Consider the following 19,077-nt stretch of genomic DNA (forward strand, 5'->3'; position numbering starts at 1 on the left):
CCAAGTTGCTTGAACTCCAGTGTGAAGTTCCCACAGTCAGCAATGGTTTGGGGAGCCATGTCAGCTGCTGGTGTTGGTCCACTGTGTTTCATCAAGTCCAGAGTAAATGCAACTGTGTACCAAGAGATTTTAGAGCACTACATGCTTCCATCTGCTGAAAAGCTCTATGGAGATGAGGATTTCATTTTCCAGCATGATCTGGCACCTGCCCACAGTGCCAAAACCACCAGTAACTGGTGCACTGACCATGGCATCACTGTCCTTGATTGGCCTGCTAATTCCCCTGACCTGAACCCCATCGAGAATTTGTGGGGTATAGTTAAGAAGAAGATGAAAGACACCAGACCTACAAATGCAAATGAGCTGAAGGCCGCTATCGAAGCATCCTGGGCATCAATAACACCTCAGCAATGCCACAGGCTGATTGCCTCCATGCCACGCCGGATTGATGCAGTAATCCGTGCAAAAGGATTCCCAACCAAGTACTGAGTGCATCAATGGACATTTTCAAATGTTTGATTTAGTTTTGCTGTTATAAAATTATTTTTTTTACTTGGTCTGAGGAAGTATTCTAATATTTTGAGATAGGATTTTTGAGTTTTTTTCAGCTGTAAGCCAAAATCAGCAATATTCAAATAATAAAAGGCTTGAAATAGTTCAGTTGATGTGTAATGAATCCAGAATGTATGACATTTTTGTTTTTTTTAATTGTATTACAGAAAATAAAGAACTTTATCACAATATTCTATTTTTCTGAGACAGTCCAGTATATATCATATATATCTAAAATTAAATGAAATGATCTGCATTTATATAGCGCTTTTCAAGTCAATGAAGACTTCCCAAAGCGCTTTACATTGTGTTTCACATTTACCCATTCACACACACTCACACATCAATAGCGGCCCTGCAAGGCGCCAACCTGCTTATTGGGGGCATTAGGGGTTCAGTGTAGTGATCACAAGACGAGCGCTCTACCTTCTGAGCTAATGTCGCCCCATATACATATATATATATATATATATATCTCATCTCATCAGCCATACCGCTTATCCTCATTAGGGTCGCGGGGGGGGCTGGAGCCCATCCCAGCCATCTCCGGGCAGTGGGCAGGGGACACCCTCAACTGGTTTCCAGCCAATCGCAGGGCACACGGGGACAGACAACTCATTCGTTCATTCACACCTAGGGACAATTTGGACCGGCCAATTCACCTGAAATGCATGTTTTTTGGAACGTGGGAGGAAACCGGAGTGCCCGGAGGAAACCCACGCAAGCACGGGGAGAACATACAAACTCCGCACAGGAAGTCTGGAGCTGGATTTGAACCCACGCAGGAGGTTCCCATGACATGAACTGTGCCGCACAAGCGCTAACCACTGCACCACCGTGCTGCCCATATATATATATATATATATATATATATATAAAATGCATATATACATATATATATATATACACATGTATATGTATACATATATACATACATACACACATATATATATATATATATATATATGTCTATATGTATATATATGCATATGCTCAGTAGGGTCGCGGGGGTGCTGGAGCCCATCCCAGCAATCATCAGGCAGTGGGCAGGGGACACCCTGAACTGGTTGCCAGCCAATCGCAGGGCACACAGGGACAGACCACTCGCTCGCTCATTCACACCTAGAGACAATTTGGACCGGGTTATCCACCTGAAATGCATGACTTTGGAATGTGGGAGGAAACCGGAGTGCCCGGAGGAAACCCACGCAAGCACGGGGAGAACATACAAACTCCGGTAGCTGGATTTGAACCCACACAGGAGGTTCCCAAGACCTTAGAACTGTGCCGCACACGCGCTAACCACTGCGCTGCCCATATATCTATCTATCTATATATATATATATATATATATATATATATATATATATATATATATATATATATATACAGATAAGAAAAAAGTATATGGTTTCTGTAAGACATTTTAAAAAATGTCACAAATATTCTTCACATTTTCCAATTAATATCGAAATATACAGAAAAAATAAACAGTACATGTTGCTTTCCTTCATCTAAAGTTTTTAATTTTTTGCGGCTCCAAACAGGTTTTTTTTTGTTCTGTTATGGCTCTTCAAACATTTTGGGTTGCCAACCCCTGGGTCAGTATGATGTTTTCTCTTCACACACAACATCTGTGATTGCGATCAGATCCAATCTTTGGCGCCATTTCGCTTTCCTCCCCGGTCGATGTTCGGACTCACCGATGGCGGTGGCGAGAAGGCCAATGAGAAGCGTCAGGAGGGTCCGCGGGACAAGCCCGGCCCACAATGCCAGGGCCTCCACGCCTCCGCTGGGGCATCGTCCAGCGGGCCCGCAAGCGCAAACACTAATGGTTAGCGTGGTTGTGCTAGAACAGGGGGGTGAGCCACTGTCCGTCACCACTACTGGCAGCAGGTACCGACCATCCCACCGGCTGAAGCTGCTCCGGCGTGCCACAACGCCTGCCGTGTTGTCTGTGGGCGACAAAGCGTAAATATCAATTCAGATCTCCGATGTTGGTCTACCACCGTTTTTATTGTGATGCATGCTCATTTCGTCCTGGCGAAGAGACCTTGGTTATCCCGAACGGTGAAGTTGGGATTGATCTTGTGGTCGGGGACCATGGAGAAGTAGAAGTGGTGGCCGTCAGAAGGCTCGTCTGGATCGGTGGCGCTGAGCAATTCAATGAGCTGAGACACAAAAAATAAAAGCACCGCGACTTAATAATAATAATAATTTCCTTGTATTGTCATTCTGTGTAACAATGCACACAGAACGAAATGTCGATTGCACCTGACCCGTTGTAGCGAGCCGATGCAGCCGCAGCCAACAGAGGGCGCCGCCGACCACTTTTTAAGTCTTAGGAATGACTCGGCCGGGGCGCGAACCACCGACCTCCCAGTCTCAAAGCGGGCGCCTGACCATCTAGGCTACTGAGCTGGTAAGAGCAGTTACGTGCAGTCAGGAGAGAAAGTTGAGGCAGTTCCTCCCCTCTCATAATTTAAATCAAAAAAATATGACTGTAATCCCTCACAACTAAGGATTCTGACTCGCACACAACACCGTGAAGTAGAAACCTTAATGTATTTATTTGTTTAATAATTTATTACTGTTGTGTCAACATTTGTCAATTGTAACAGACCATTATTATTATTATTATACTAAACAAACAGTAAGTCCTGCAACTCCACATTTGAACCACCCTCCAACATTCATTAGGCAAAACAAAAGATGTTGTGTAAAGTACAGTAACTACAAGCCAAAATGAGTCACTCCAATGTTTACTGGTTCTAACAAGTTTAACAACGCTTTTAAAAAAAGCTTCTACTTCATGAATACATCACATAATGAATAAATTGGACATTTTTCTGTTGTCTTATTTGACCAATGTTCAGCCCAAAGGCTTGGGAAGGTTGGTCACTCAAGTTGCATTAATCAAAAATGTCTCAAAGGACTGCACAGTTTACAATTACACCATCCCTTGATTGAACCAACAAGGAAAAACTCAAAACATTTACATGAGGAAAATAAGAAAGCTTGAGAAGGGGCCTCAACAGTTGTAATCCCCCTTCCAGAATGACTATGGTGCAATCAATTTTACATTGGGTAACAATACATAAAACATAGTCAGCATTAATAAGAAGAAAATAGGTCATATGTAAAAATGTATCCGAAAAGTGCATGACAGCCTGAAAAATTGCCTATAAAATTGTCCAAAAAAAACATGACAGCAACAACGCAGCTCCCTATCTCTCCCGACTGGTCGATGTAGACGATTACATGCTTCAGGTTCAGGCACTGGTCGGCTGACTCATCTCACTACATCCTTCTCCCTCATTTCACCCCCAACCAGCCAACTGGAAAGGACAAGAAAAGATAAGTAAGAGGTGAGCATCATTCATAAGCTATTGAATTACAGTATGTCTTAAATCTAGATTTAATAACTTCCATTGAGGTTACACCTCCCATTCTGTGTAACAGATGGATTGACAAATTTTTAGACCGTCATATATATAAACATGCATAGTAGTTTTTGAGTATTTACAAACTGCAAAGCGATCAATGGGTCATTGTCTTCTTCTGAACTGTCTTTGTCCTCATGTCTGGCTGAATGTGTTGCAGATCAATCATCTGCCCTGTCCTTTCTGAAAGACACAATATTTTAATAAATAATATTTAGAAGAATAGGGTTTGAACCCCATAATACACCATTACTTAGATACTGTTCCTGAGGTCATTATATTTCTCCTCCTCATAATTGTCTTCAACAATGCTTATCTCAAGCTAATGGAGAAAATATTAGGGGATGTATTTTAATGTACATACAAATACAAGCATCTTTGGTAAGCTCAAGCACTTCAATTTGAGGATTCACAACTCCCCGACGGACATCTCTGTAAGGGAAGACGCATTGATGTATTTATTGTTATTATCGTGACAAAAGGTGAATTAGCATGCACTGGTAATGCTTGTCACCCCAGGTTTGGACACAACTGTGTCTCTGTGGTTTTCAGGGAGTTGAACTCCTCACCAGACTTTTCATACCTAAAATAAACAACACAGTCCCATGTCAAATAATAAATATTAAACACATTCTCTTTCTCTCACACAGACACAAGCGATTGTCATACAAAGGTCAAAGGATTACGTTGTCCAAGGCAATGTGATCATGTCACACAAAAACAATATTACTACTAGTTAAAAGAAAACAGGTGAGGCTAAAGCTAATAATAGTGTGATATATATATATATATATATATATATATATATATATATATATATATATATATATATATATATATATATATATATGTGTGTGTGTGTGTGTGTGTGTGTATATACTATAGCTTCGCGAACACCAACTACAAAGAAAAAATACGACTCAAGTACGTGGCTAACAAAATGCCTTTGCATTTGGAAAACAATGCTAAAATCAGGGATTTATTAAATAAAAGTCACAAAGTGAAATAATTTTTCCTTCAAAACACAAATACAAAGTCCTCTCACCGGTCAAGAAAAAGCTGGCAAAGGCAGCATCACTTTTTATCTGTAGTTTTTCCATGAAATCTCTCCATTTTGGAAATGCAGCCCCAAGATAAATTGTACAATTGTGCAGTTTTTGATTAAGACGCTTTCGTTTAGGAGCATTGTTGTAGTACATTTTAGATTATTTTTTAGACTTTCAGATTGAAATCCCAAATCTAATACCCTGCAAATTCTCAATGCTTTGAGAGAGAACCAAAATATTTCTTCGTAGTACTTTTGACTTTGGCGGACCGGAAAAACATCTACGTTGTCTTTGTCTTGCCATTGGTAGGATTTGGCCAAATGTAATGGGTAATATCTTACGTATGTAAAAGTTGCACAAAGTCCCAGACAAATGGCGAGCTTCGTGGAAAATTCAAGACACATAAGCATTTTTTGTTGCTCTGGGCACCCGTGGCAGTGCAACCTCAAAATAACATGGCGTCACCATCCTCAATAATAGGCTTCAACATCCTCATGGGATTCCAATTTTCAGAAGAATGATTTTCTATGAAAATTAACATTGTTATGATAGTTCATGTATTTTTGCCTAATATTCAAATCAATGTTTTTCTTTTTACTGAAAGAACGTTTTTATTCAACCTCTGGAAGGCACTAATTATTATAAACTGTCCCTTTGATAAATCTGAAACGTTCTGCTATCACTAGTGGTGCGGGGTTTAAGTGCTTCTGCAACATGTCCACAATGTCTTTGAATGTCATACAAGACAGTTTAGCAGGACTCAGGAGATTACGGAGAAGATTGTAAATTTTTGCTCCCATTAGACGGAGAAGGATGGCACTCTGGTACTCTTTCACAATATAATTAACGTCGCAGTACAATTCCACTCGCTCTTTGTATGATTCCCAGTTTTCGCATGAACTATCAAACTTTTGCAAGATGGCGGCGCATACAATGGATGCTGCGGCTCGATGCTCTCCAGCAAATCTTCTATTTACTACCGTTCTCTTGTCTTTTTTGCTTTCTTTTTTGGATACATGCATGGCCAAAGAGACTTACAGTCGGGACGAACTTATTTGATTGGGTGGGCGTCTAAATTTCGACTTTTCGGGCACTTTTTACACCGCCTATGATATCCCAAACGAGCTACAAAGAAATCCAACGTCTCTCTGGACAACAACTCCTTCGAAACGACGACGCAGGCGCCGTAGAGACAGAAAACAGAAGCGTGGTTGCCGTGCGGGTAAATGTGTGAAATGTGAAGTCGAAGGAGCAAGAAGGACGCGAAGATGTGACTAATTCCACCATTCATTCCTCGCCAGACAACCGACGCTTTAATCTCAACGCTGATGGACGGCGACATCTTGTGACGATCTCTTGAACAATTATAAACTTAACTGTATCGGTCTTTGTTAAACTTGGCTACGCCCGGATGAGTTTTTACCGCTAAATTATGCTTCTTCCCCAGACTACGTGAGTAGCCATGTAGCACGCACGTTGAAGAAGGGTGGCGGTGTCGCGCTCATTTCTGAAAAAACGCTCAAATTTACTCCTCGTACCTCTAATAATTACAAGGCGTTTAAGGCTCTTTTTATGCGGTCCTCTCTATTGTCAATTTATGTAATAACTATCTATCGCGCACCTGGGCCATACACAACTTTCTTAGACGAATTTGCTGAACTTTTGTCTGAACTAGTAACCTATGCAGACAAAATTATAATTATGGGGGACTTTAACATTCATATGAACTCCCCACTCAATTCACTCACTGTTGTGTTTCGGTCTCTAATTGATGCATTTGGTTTTAATCAACTGATTGATTTGCCTACCCAAAAAGTTGGAAACACGCTAGACTTGGTTCTGACTCGAGGAGTTTTAACCTCAAACATTTTGGTGTTACCGTGTACTATCGTTATCTCGGATGATTATTTAGTTACATTTGAGGTGCTAGCTAAATGTAGTGCTAAAAGAGCTGAAGGATTTTGCGGACGCAATATAAGCACTGGCACAGTTTCTAAGCTCTTTGAACTCCTTCCTGGAGCAGTTGCGTCCTTTCCTTCATACAATGGCTCTATAGACTCACTCATGAATGAGTTTAATACTACCCTGGCTAGTGTCATGGATTCAATAACGCCCATAAGGCTTAAATCACGACCTAAAAGACGCACGCCTTGGTTTACTGATGAAACTAGAACCCTTAAACAAGAATGCAGGAAATGGCGCGCTACCAAGCTTGAGGTTTTTCATCAAACCTGGTGTGACAGCTTGTCAAAGTATAAAGTGGCCCTTGCCTCTGCAAAATCGGCCTACCTTTCGAAGGTGATTGCGTCACAAAAGAACAATCCCAAAGTCCTTTTTGACACTGCAGCATCGCTTACAAGGCAATAGACTATCCCAGATGGTTCGACCCACTCTGCTCATGACTTAATGGTCTTCTTTACTAAGAAGATTCAATGCATACAGGAAGAAATTGCTAAAGACATTATTAATACAACACATATTAAAGGGCTGAAATCTACAGATGCACGACAGGGTGGCTGTCCAGGGAATTTGTCCAGTTTTGGTGAACTGTCACTTGATGATCTCAAACAGGTGGTGAATGCAGCCAGACCGACAACTTGCCAGTTCGACCCGCTCCCAGGTTCACTTATTAAAGGTCTTTTTGGCGTCCTTAGACCTTCCGTTCTAAATATTATAAACATATCACTCTCCTCAGGTGTAGTTCCAGCAGCTTTTAAGTCCGCCGTTATTAAACCCACACTGAAACGACCCAACCTTGATCCAGAAATCTTATGTAATTATAGACCTGTGTCAAACCTACCTTTCCTTTCTAAAGTACTTGAAAAAGTAGTGGCACAGCAGCTGAATGATTTCATATCCGAGAAAAACCTTTTTGAATCTATGCAATCAGGATTCAGGGCTAACCACTCTACTGAGACAGCTCTGATCAAGGTAACAAATGATCTCCTACAGGCAATGGATTCTGGCGCTTCATCACTTTTGCTGCTGCTGTTGTTGTTGTTGTTGTTGTTGTTAGATCGCTTTAAGTCGTCTAAAGATGATCTTTAGGAACGACATGGAACGCTTCGGTTGTGTTACGAGTTCCGCGAATTCGGATCCAACTGCCCATCGTTGACGGTCCGCGATGAAGGCGGGGCAATCGACCCATAGGTGTTCGGCCGATTCCTCGCTCTCCCCACAAAGTCGACAGATGTCGGTGGCCGACTTGCGGAGGAGGAATTGCCAGCGTCGAAGCACCTGATGGTGGCCGCTCCGAAAGCGGATGAGTTCTGTGCGTTCAGCTTTGGGTAGTTGTACCGAAGCGTTCGTGTAGCGGGTGGGAGACGCATTCGTCGGCCATGTGGCCGTCCACAGGACACCACGTGGAGGTTGCGTTCCTTGTCCTGCTTTTGCTGCTGCTGGATCTTAGTGCTGCTTTTGACACAGTGCACCACGATTTCCTACTAGAACGGTTGGAAAAATGGATTGGTCTCTCAGGAACCGTCCTCTCATGGTTCAGATCCTACCGCTCAGACAGGACGCACTGTGTTAAATATGGCAAAATGACATCTGAGCCCTTTAGTATTACCTGTGGTGTTCCGCAGGGTTCAGTGCTTGGCCCCCTTCTCTTCAGCATTTACATGCTTCCATTAGGTGATATTATACGCAAGTACAATATCAGTTTCCACTGCTACGCAGGCGACACTCAACTATATCTTCCATTGGAGGAATCTGCCACACTAAACTATGGAAATTTGGAGGCCTGCCTCATTGAGATAAAAGAGTGGATGTCACAAAATGTCTTGCGTCTTAACTCTGAAAAGACCGAAATGTTAGTCATTGGTCCATCTAAATGCCGCGACTTATTCTCAAAAACTGCTGTGAACATTGACAAATGTCACATCACACAGAGTGACTCAGTTAAAAATGTAGTTGTCATATTTGACCCTGATCTATCTTTTGAAACGCATGTAAAGAAAATTACTAGAACCGCTTTCTTCCATCTTCGTAACATTGCTAAAATTCGTTCTATACTGTCTCAGTCGGATGCGGAAATTATAATTCATGCGTTTGTTACCTCCCGTCTCGATTACTGTAATGCACTACTCTCTGGTCTCCCGAAGTCTAGAATCAAGTCTCTTCAGCTGGTACAAAATGCCGCAGCGAGGCTTTTAACTAGGACAAAAAAGTACGATCACATCACACAGATTTTGGCTAACCTGCATTGGCTCCCAGTCAGCGTTAGATGTGATTTCAAGGTTCTCTTAGTATTATACAAAATCATACATGGACTTGCTGCCTCTTATCTTTCAGATCTGATTTCTCCCTATGTCCCGGTCCGAAGCCTACGGTCTGAGAGTGCCGGTCTTCTGGTGATCCCAAGAGCAAAGAAGTGTTCTGCTGGTTCGAGAGCGTTCTCCATCCGGGCACCGATGCTGTGGAATGCTCTTCCCCCTGAGATCCGATCTGCAACCTCAGTGGAAATGTTTAAATCTAACCTTAAAACTCACTTCTACTCTATAGCATATGAATAACCTACTCTTCTCGTCGGCTCCAGAGCAGGGGAATGTATAATAATATTCTGAAAAATAGTCTGTGTAATATAGTGTAATAATCTGTGAAGCCCTTTGAGACTCTTCGTGATTTAGGGCTATACAAATAAAAATGACTTGACTTGACTTGACTTCTACTTTTCCAACACAAGCCATTTCGGTTATGTCCGATACCCTTTCTCATTGCATGTTATGCACGGATCTCACAGATACTTTGCTACTTTTTTTTCCTACTTTATTTTGTCCTTTCTCCTTCCCTCCAGTTTAGGTTTTCATTTCCACTTGTTTGTGTCTTTAAATCCAGCATGATATAATAGTAAAATCAGAATTCAACTTGGAGGTGGCATTAACATCACTTTACTTGGCTTACTGCCACTGTCGAATGATACATATCACAGCACCTGCAGATAACCTCTAAAAGGTAACTGTGTAAACTAAGGGAGTGGTTCAGCTAAACAAAATAGATCCATATATTACAATTACTAAAGAACAATCCCAATTCTCAGGTATTAGTCTAACAAATTTAATGACAGTAAATTATAAAGGTTTTGGTTTTTTTTCCAAATAACTTCTGTACTGTCAAATATAATTTGATTTTTGTTATGTTTTTGCTGTCTTCTTGGAAAACTTTATGGTTAAAGGACCTGACCCACTTAGCTTTACATGATACTTTGTCGCCATCATTTGGTCTTTATTGAAAACTGTATTTACCTTCTAGTTCTGTCTGGTAGCCGCTAGGGAATGCGATAACTCGCTTGTGGCTCCTGAGCAGGTTTAGCAGGTGGAGAGGTCGAACCTTTTTGGTGATAGAAAGCATCTTGCTCTGTTTATCAGAATGTAGAACACAATGCACGATGAAAATCCCTGAAGCAATGTGAACCAGGGACATAACCAAATTCCAAAGTAGCAAGGTGTCTATGTTTAAGTCAGCTAACAGCCATTCAAGTCATCTGGTCATTTTTCTTTGCATGGACATTTTTCATATTGGTGGAAGACCTATCTATTGATACTTTTATTCATGAACAATACACTTCATAATAAGTTAAGACGATAAAACCAATGCCTTGGGCGAATCAACAACACTAATGGACTTAGCCAGACACGACAAAAGATGGCGGCTGAGCACCAACTCCAGCACGGCGTGACACAAGTCAAGAACGAGAAAAATGATGTGTCATTATTGCGCCTGGTGGAGTCGAGCAGTCATGTATAATGAACTAAAACAGTTTGGTTTGTATGAACTTGTGAGGAGAACATCTGCAGAAAATGTCATTGTATAAATGGTGGTGGAATGCTTGTCTAGCCGATGAAGGTCAAGCCACCCCGATTGTCCTAATTTGTTGATGTGTTAAGGTTGAAAAGTCCTTGTTACTAACCAATCATATAACTAGAACTTGCATATACTAGCTTACTGTCAATTAACTCTGCCTTTTCCTGCTCAGATCCTTTAAGTCAAAACTCACCGCATGAGTCTCTCTTGTTTACCAGTACGCCTGCCTTCGGTATTTGTTTAAATATATTTTAGGTGTACGCTAAACTCTTTCGTCTTAGCAAAACTATGAAGACTCAGAGATTTAGGTCCACAGGTTTATTAGATGGATGCTTTGTGTGGCAAAATATGTGTGCAGATGTCTCTGGATTTAAACAGTTTGCTGGACTCTTTGTATTTCATCACCTTGTGCTCCTACTTCCTGGTTTGCATTTGCTTTAAAATAATTCCCTGATTCTCTTAAAGGGCTGGTACCATCAAAGATGAAATACATTCACAGAATATCCCGACAGAAAAACAATAACAGCACAACCCTGACATATTCCAAGTTGGTGTTTTTGCGTCACGCTCTGCATCTGTACCTGTCCTGCCGGTGCCCCTTCGCAGATAAAGGGCCGATGAGCTACAGCTAGCTGCGGAGCATTGTCGTTGGCGTCCAGGACCTTAATGGATGCCAGAACCAAGGAAGATAAACGCTTGGACGCTGAGGGACAGACAAACAGACCGGATTAGGGGCCAGACCTCAGCAAACCTGGGCCCTGAGAAAAAGTTTGGGAAGGCTTTGGCACTCACTGACTTCCGTGGCAACAATGGTCACGTTGTGCCAGGCCGAGGTTTCTCGGTCCAGATGCTTGACCACAACGACTGTTCCGTTTATCGGGTCTATCCTAAAAAACTTTGCAGCCTCATTGCGCAGATCGAAGGAATATCTGGGGAAGGAGTCAACGGTAAGATTAATCGATGATAAAGGATCGTTCAGATTAGTCTTTGTAACTTCTGCAACAACAATCAATGATTGATGCAGCATTGAGGATGAGACATATTGTATACAAACAGTATATACATGAACAAAGAAAATTCTGCTTTTGCTACTGGACAACTGCGAGGGAAAAAACCTAGGGTTTACGTTTGTTAGTTTGACTAGTTTGCACCATTTATATCATCGTCAGTATCATGTTTCTGTTCTTTGACCACCACAGTCTTTAGCGTAGATCTGTTTTTGAATAAACCAAGAAGTTTAATCAAAACTAGACAATTCCCGAGGCAATTGTGAGAGTTGTAATGCATCTGGAAGATGATACCGGTGTATATATAACCTCGGTCGTCTGCATGTACCTGTTAGCATAAAGTTTTTAAACTAAGAGAGATGTATCTGTGATTTTTAACTTGGGACTGTGGGGGGACTGTGGAGTGGATTAAACATGAAGTTGTCAGCATATATCCATCAGCATAATTTGTTAGCATGAAGCAGCTAGCATTTAGCCGTTATTATGAAGTGTAAATATGTAGCTGTTAGCATAATTTGTTAATATTGAACAGTTACTACCCATTAGCATAATTTGTAAGCAAGAAGTTGTTAGCATTCAGCCGTTATTAACATTATTTGTCAGCATGAAGCAGTAATCATGTAGCTGTAAGCATTACTTGTTAACATGTATTCGTTAACATAATTTGTTATCATGAATTTGTTAGGAAATAGCTGTTACTATGACTCGTTAACTTATCACCGACAGTGTCTACAGCTAGCATGAGTAAGCATAGCATCAGCCTGTCACAGCTAATCCTTGGGCAAGCTATGCCTGAGGATTAGCTGTGACAGGCTGATGCCAGCCCAACTCATCGCCGGCAGTGTTTACAGCTAACTTGTGCTAAGCCAGCCCAAAACTTTGCTAGCAGCACACATAGCTATTAGCATTTATTCGCTAGCATCCGCTCTTTCGCATTCACCCATGGTTAAATTTAATGTGGGACAATGAACGGCTAAAGCCACCTCTGAAAACGCCCTGGTTACCATGGCTACCCATTGAAATGAAAGGGCTCCATGCATTCCGGGTAGGACTCTCTCCATTCATTGTCTATGTCGCTTTTTTCTTGTTTGACGGCTAATTGTGTTTACATCGTAACTCGTATCCGTGTAAAAAGCTATAGCACAAGATTCCCGATTAGGCCGATTAGAAATTTTTGGTATATAAATCATTGGGCTACTCCAAAAGCTCTGGAAGGAGAAGGGAGCCAAACTTTTAGGGAAGAAGATATAATAATATTTACAGCACTAGTGGCAGTGGGTTGTGCTGTCAAAGCCATCACAACTAATAAAGGTCTCAATGGAGCACCTTTAGAAAATATTGGAATTTTTTTCTATCTTGAGCCTTTTTCTTAAAGTCCTTTCTTGTTCTCTTTTGCAAGTTCAAAGTTCAACAATTCCTTCTCTCCTTATTAGAGGATCTGCTAAACTACAAACTTATCAATTCATTTGAGCTGAATCTGAGCCAGCAACTTTTAAAACCAGTTGGAATTTTTGCATTTCGAATCTTTGCCTGTTCTCCTTGCAAGTTAAAAATGCATTGTCTTATCTTATTTCAACTGTCGCTTAAACTATATGACTCTTTGTGGTTAAGGGCTATACAAATAAAAATGACTTGACTTGACTATTACCGTAAATTCCGGACTATAGAGCGCACCTGATTATAAGCCGCACCCACCACTTTTTAAGTGATTTTCCACTTTTGTTCTTATGCAAGCCGCACCTGTGTATAAGCCACGTGCGCCCGCATTTAAACTAATGACACGATCACAAGTTTATCCCAGACCAGGCTGTAAGTTCCACGATTGTGATTTTGTAGAGATTAATTGTTCTATAATCTTTATCAATTACTCATTATCCGTCAAATCATAATACACTCCAAAGCCTACAGGCTGAGACACTTGCTCTCAGCCAAGAGGCTGAATCAAGATCCTAGCCTCCTTACCTCCTACTGACACAATCTAAAAGTCAATAGTGCATAATCTTAGAACCACAGTCGGCATCATAAATGGAAAATGATACCTGTAATTAACGTATGATGCAGACTTGTAAAGTCCGAGTCCCATTGAAAGTAATCAAAGGAAACAAAATGTTTATTTCCAAAGTTAAGGGTGGGAAAAATATATATCCACTATTGTCCGCTGCGACAACAGACAGATCTACCCGTAACTCAGCTTTACCCCAATTCCCATCAGCCCGCGCTTGCTCCGCCTTTTCTTTTTGATTGGCCCGTAGAACACATAACAGAATGAATCTCTAAAATAAATACATTACAAAAATATACAGTTGCAAATACATATTATACATGGTTACAGATATTTACGAAGAAAGACGGTACACCGAGAGTTTTCAAAGCTTTAATAATAATATAACTTTCATCCCAAACCGTGCCTTTGAAAGGTACCAACACGCTAGTAGGATCACGCTCGCAACGCATCAAACGTGCCTGTTAAAAATAAAGCATCCCGCATTTGTGAAATTCACGGTAGATCGTCCTCAACTTCCTCCTCATAACTATGGCCATTAAGGGCGTCTTCCTCATTATCGGAACATACCTTTACTTAACAATGTGTGCATAAACCTAGAGGTTGCAGTCTTTCTTGGCGCACATATTCTACTGGTCTTTATCTTACCTTTTATACTCCAGCGCTGCTGGTGGCCGTTAAAAAAATTAAATAAATTGGCCGCTTCACTGAATAAGCCGCAGGGCTGGACATTTGGGAAAAAAGTAGCAGCTTATAGTCCGGAATTTACGGTAATTGGTCCTTTGAGTTGGATATTGTACATCTTGAGGGTTTGGTACAGTTCTCTCCTGTTCTCCTTGGAAGTTCAAAATGCATTGATATTTTCTCTCCTCATTAGAATTTCTTGATTACTTCTAACCTTTTTAAGTTTCTACTAGACTATAAACTTGGTGTCCAAATACTTTTACCTCAAAGAGAACTGACAAAGTACTGGTGGGAGTGTCTTTGTCACCTATTCAGCAACTCAGTGGCATTGTGCTAGCATTGTAACGTGGCTAGTTTTACCACAAAGAATGCAATCGAGAGCATTCCCCAACTTTTTGGAGCTGAAACTTTGCAAAGCCCTAAAAGAATCGGTGGCGTCACAAAGGAGCCATCACGGCAGGCTGGCGGCAGATGATGTGCGGCACCTGCCACCAGTGAGTGCGCCACTCGCGGTAAAACGTGCCGCGCTTGCTAATGACCTCAAATCTTTATGGCGTGGGCGCTTTATTGCATTCCTGCATCCCAGCTAGCGTCGCTTTGTGATAATTCAGCAAGAGATAGCAAAGAGAAAAAAAATCCCTGTGATGTATTCGGCTTATTTCCGGCTAAACTAAATGAGATGTATACGAGCGCGTAGAGATGAAGGGCGACAACAGGGAAGTTGCGTCATTTGAAACTGAAACATCTGTCACCGCGTGGGGGAAAGTAATACATGTATCATTAGCGAATGCCATTTGAATCATTAGCGCTTTTATGATGACAAAAATGAAAAATGGGCAGTGGGACGCAGCTTGACTCCTTTATTGATTGGTTGCGTTGACATGAAAAAGTCATCATTTTTGGTCCAATAGGACGAATTCAGTCAATCATGTGAATTGTAATTTTTACTACAATGTGTCGCGCATACAATTTAGGGTCAGATTTTTGTTTTGCAAATGTCAAAGAAAATGATGAGACAATGTTGGATCATGTGAACTGAATAATATGATTTAATCAAATTATTCACAGTGACCAAGTTATCTGATCACAGCGAGGCTTGATATTTGTTATCTAACATTTGGGGTACTGGGGCTTTATCTCACAAGTACACATCAAAACGTCGCCATGACGACTCCTACCCAGGGGACTGGAGCCAAACCCTTGGAAACCGAAATTCAGTGTGAAAGTAGCCAGCTGACAAGAGGTTTGGCTTACAAGAGACCCAAAAGCGTTCTTTTTAGCCAGCCAAGTAGACACGAGTCCCAATCGAACAGGCAGCACAGGACCAAATTCTGGCCTGCACGCGACCAAGAAGGTCTTGAACCAGTCCCAGCATAACAAGCAACGAGAAAACCTTGCTAGCCAACGCTGAAACCTGATCGAGACAGCGGCCAACATGTTGAGACACAGCGAGTGACCTCAAAGAAGCCTCCAGTCACCCAAAGCCAACGACAGCTTCAAAATACTGCATTCCGTGCTCTTTGTCCAGACTGGGTCTCCAGCCTTGAGGGTCCCTCACCGCTTGACCGACATCCAGACTGGGCCTTTACCTTCATCGAACCAGAACCACCGTCCATCACATTGTGCTAGGTAATGGTGTAATGTTAAGGGGGAATTTAAATTACAATAACGTAATAATCAAACCAAAGTGTTCTATTCTAGTTTCTTTAGTAGATGATCAGTAAAAGAACTCAGCATATCCGAGAGTGTGTGTTTCTTAATCAAAGTATATTTAACTATCAAAAACAGTAAAAAGAATTCACCTAAAGTTGTGTGTAGCCACCCTTCTGATAACCTAAAAACAGACTTTCCATCCTTTTTCCCGATATAATGATTTCAAAATATTTGTGGTGCTCCAAAAAGGCAAGACAAGTTTTGAAAAGAATAAACTCGGCTTTTTGATTTAACTGGTCGATAAAGTATTGACCATCCAAATTACGCTACAAGTGGCTGAATCATCCACACAGAGTGTCACCATTGCTGAAAAGTTACCTGATGGCCTCGACGGCAGCATCAGCGTCGTGAGCCGTAACCACCCCTACTGTTACCCCTATTTCTGCTGTCTCGGCAATTTTCCATTCATACGACGGCAAAAGGAAGACGGGTGGTTCGTCCACATCCTCCACCAAGATCTTCAGCGTTGTCTGGTCCGTCCACTCCCCTGGGTGCAGGAAGCGGGCATCCGCCTCTTCCTGGTTGACGGCCTCCACCACCATAGCGTAGCGCCACTTGCTCTCGAAGTCCAGCGGCTGCAATTGCATTTAAACATCGTTGTTTGAACAAGTTTGCACTTTAGTGGACACTCCAATTAATGAGAGAAGAACTTGCGGGGCAGGGAGATAAAGTCTATCAAGTCTTCAAAGTTACAAAAGGACATTCCTTAGTGGTGTGGTAATCTAAAAACAGCAACACGATTACCCAATAGTGACAATAATGTAATGGTCAAAACAACGAACAATAGCGAGTAAAAATAAGGAACTGACATTGTCGTTCTAGAACCCTTTCAGGAATATGGACGGTTTTAGTCTCTTTTGAAAGGTCACCCTGTCAAAATATGTCCCAAACTAGAATAATTACTGCAAGTACTAATAACATTGAGTAATCTGAGTTGGAACACACAGAAATAGAAGGGTATCAATCTTTTAATAGTGGCCATTTGGAGATGACCAGATCACATCCCTAAAAACTTTGCATTTTTGTATTTAACTTTGGCCAAATGTTAGACATTGTGAAAGAAATCTAGAAATTTGGCTTCTGTTTTCAAAAGTCAATCCATGATTGTGTACACTTGCACGTAATAATTGTGCATACAAATGAATCATCATTAGTCTTGAGCATGTTTCCTTTCGGCTTTGATTTGAATACACATCGTAAATGTGTACATATTTACATTGGAATTTTCAATGGCTAACCAATGTGTCAATCCACATTTGAATGGGTCATCATTAGCTAAAGATTTTTGAAGCCGAATTGATTATGATGTTTTTTTAATTTAATTCAGACTAGTGGTTGGTCACAGGCTAAGAGCCAAAAGAAGTGTCATTCAAAATGTCTAAGGCTAACGGCTATACAGGAAGTCATTTGACGCGTCTGTTTATTTTCAAAGGTAAGTCATGAAGCCAAACGGAAAAATTACCACGAAGATCGTCAAACGATGCAGGAATACTTTTAGGCAAAATATTTAATTGTTTCGGCATTATTTTGTTTTATGGAGTAAATATTCTACACGGTTGGATTAACTGAACCCTCTTGAATGTAACCAGACCATGTATGTGTATAATCGTTTAATCATCTGACTTCAAAAACACTTTGTTGGTGAGCTATACTGGCTGCATGGTTTCTTGGTACCTTGTTTTAGACTGATTTAGATGTTTCTGTGATTAAATTGTAAATTTTAAGGTGGTCATCATATTTGGAATATCAAGAGTTTAAACTTTCTTATGGTGACATCATGAAGACATAACTTTATTTACCAACAGTCTGATGGCCAAAAGCAGACCCTAGAAACGTTATGGGGTTAAAAAATAAAATAAACTTATCAGTTTATCTGACAATACTATGAGACCTTGGCCAGCAGGACCACGCCTTCTTGTGTCAGTGGGTGGCTGTAGACTGTGAAGGTGTCCTTGGTTTGCAGGTCCGCCTGCAGGCTGTAGTTGGTGTTGGCGTTGGCGCCGATGTCGGCATCGTCCGCCTTCACCTTGCCCACTGTGCTTCCGACCGCTGCGTCTTCCCCAATGGAAAAGGTGTATAAATCTAAAATGCAAAGGATGCATTTGCGTCTATGCCAGACTTTGGTACTCCAGTCCCGGAGAGCCGCATGTCCTGCATCATTTGATTCCAATCACCTTTTATTGTTTGCAAAAGGGTCTCAAACTCAATTGAGCCGGGGGTGAGATTGGGCCTAATGGGGTTTTCCACAAAAACAACGCTGATAAAAACATTTCACTGTTCCTAAAGGGACAGTGTTTGATTAGTGGGGTGAGAGAGCACTTAGGGCACCACCCACAGACCTCCGCTGCCCACCCAAATAAAAATGGAAGTACAGACACTCCCCTACTTACAACCATTCGACTTACGTAAAACGGTAGATACGAAGAAAAAATTCGGAATGTTGAAAAATATCCAGACATGGCTGTAAGTTCGATTTTGTATTGTGTGCACCTTTTTCCAAGTACAGGACATTACTGTAGTGCCCCTTTCTGTGTGGTGGCGCTGTGACTGTGAGAGGTCACCCAGCATCCACCCCGAAGAAGAAATCTGGCTTCTACCTCCTAGTTAGTGTGTACACATACTACGTGTATTTCTAGTGCGCTAAGAACTTTCTTAGTCTTTAATATCTCGTGCATCCATTCAATCTGGTTGGTGTAAAGTGTAAAGAGGAGGCGAGCTGTTTCTTTTGAAATGAAAGTAGAATAAGAAAGCTTCATGTGGTTGAGAAAATGGTTGGATAACCTTTTTTTTCGTCCCCTCTGTTCCACGGAGGAGGACTTTTTGAAGCC

The 19,077-nt window shown here is 41.4% G+C and overlaps 1 protein-coding gene across 5 annotated transcripts in view; it reads right to left on the reverse strand.

The window, feature by feature from the left end:
• The window catches only part of LOC148347979 (cadherin-7-like), a 69,861-nt gene that overhangs the window by 9,605 nt on the left and 41,179 nt on the right, over positions 1-19,077 (reverse strand). For all 5 annotated transcript variants that reach the window (XM_088322757.1, XM_088322755.1, XM_088322756.1 and 2 more), the window contains 6 exons: positions 18,141-18,331; positions 16,568-16,824; positions 11,636-11,772; positions 11,425-11,546; positions 2,606-2,723; positions 2,256-2,507 (listed from right to left, as the gene is read on the reverse strand). In XM_088322757.1, coding sequence (XP_088178883.1) covers positions 2,256-2,507; positions 2,606-2,723; positions 11,425-11,546; positions 11,636-11,772; positions 16,568-16,824; positions 18,141-18,331 — 1,077 coding nt within the window. The remainder of the gene's footprint in view (positions 1-2,255; positions 2,508-2,605; positions 2,724-11,424; positions 11,547-11,635; positions 11,773-16,567; positions 16,825-18,140; positions 18,332-19,077) is intronic.

The sequence above is a fragment of the Urocampus carinirostris genome, chromosome 18 (genome assembly GCF_059441175.1).
Source record: "Urocampus carinirostris isolate Australia breed hairy pipefish chromosome 18, RoL_Ucar_1.0, whole genome shotgun sequence".
In the NCBI taxonomy this organism is placed as follows: Eukaryota; Metazoa; Chordata; class Actinopteri; order Syngnathiformes; family Syngnathidae; genus Urocampus; species Urocampus carinirostris.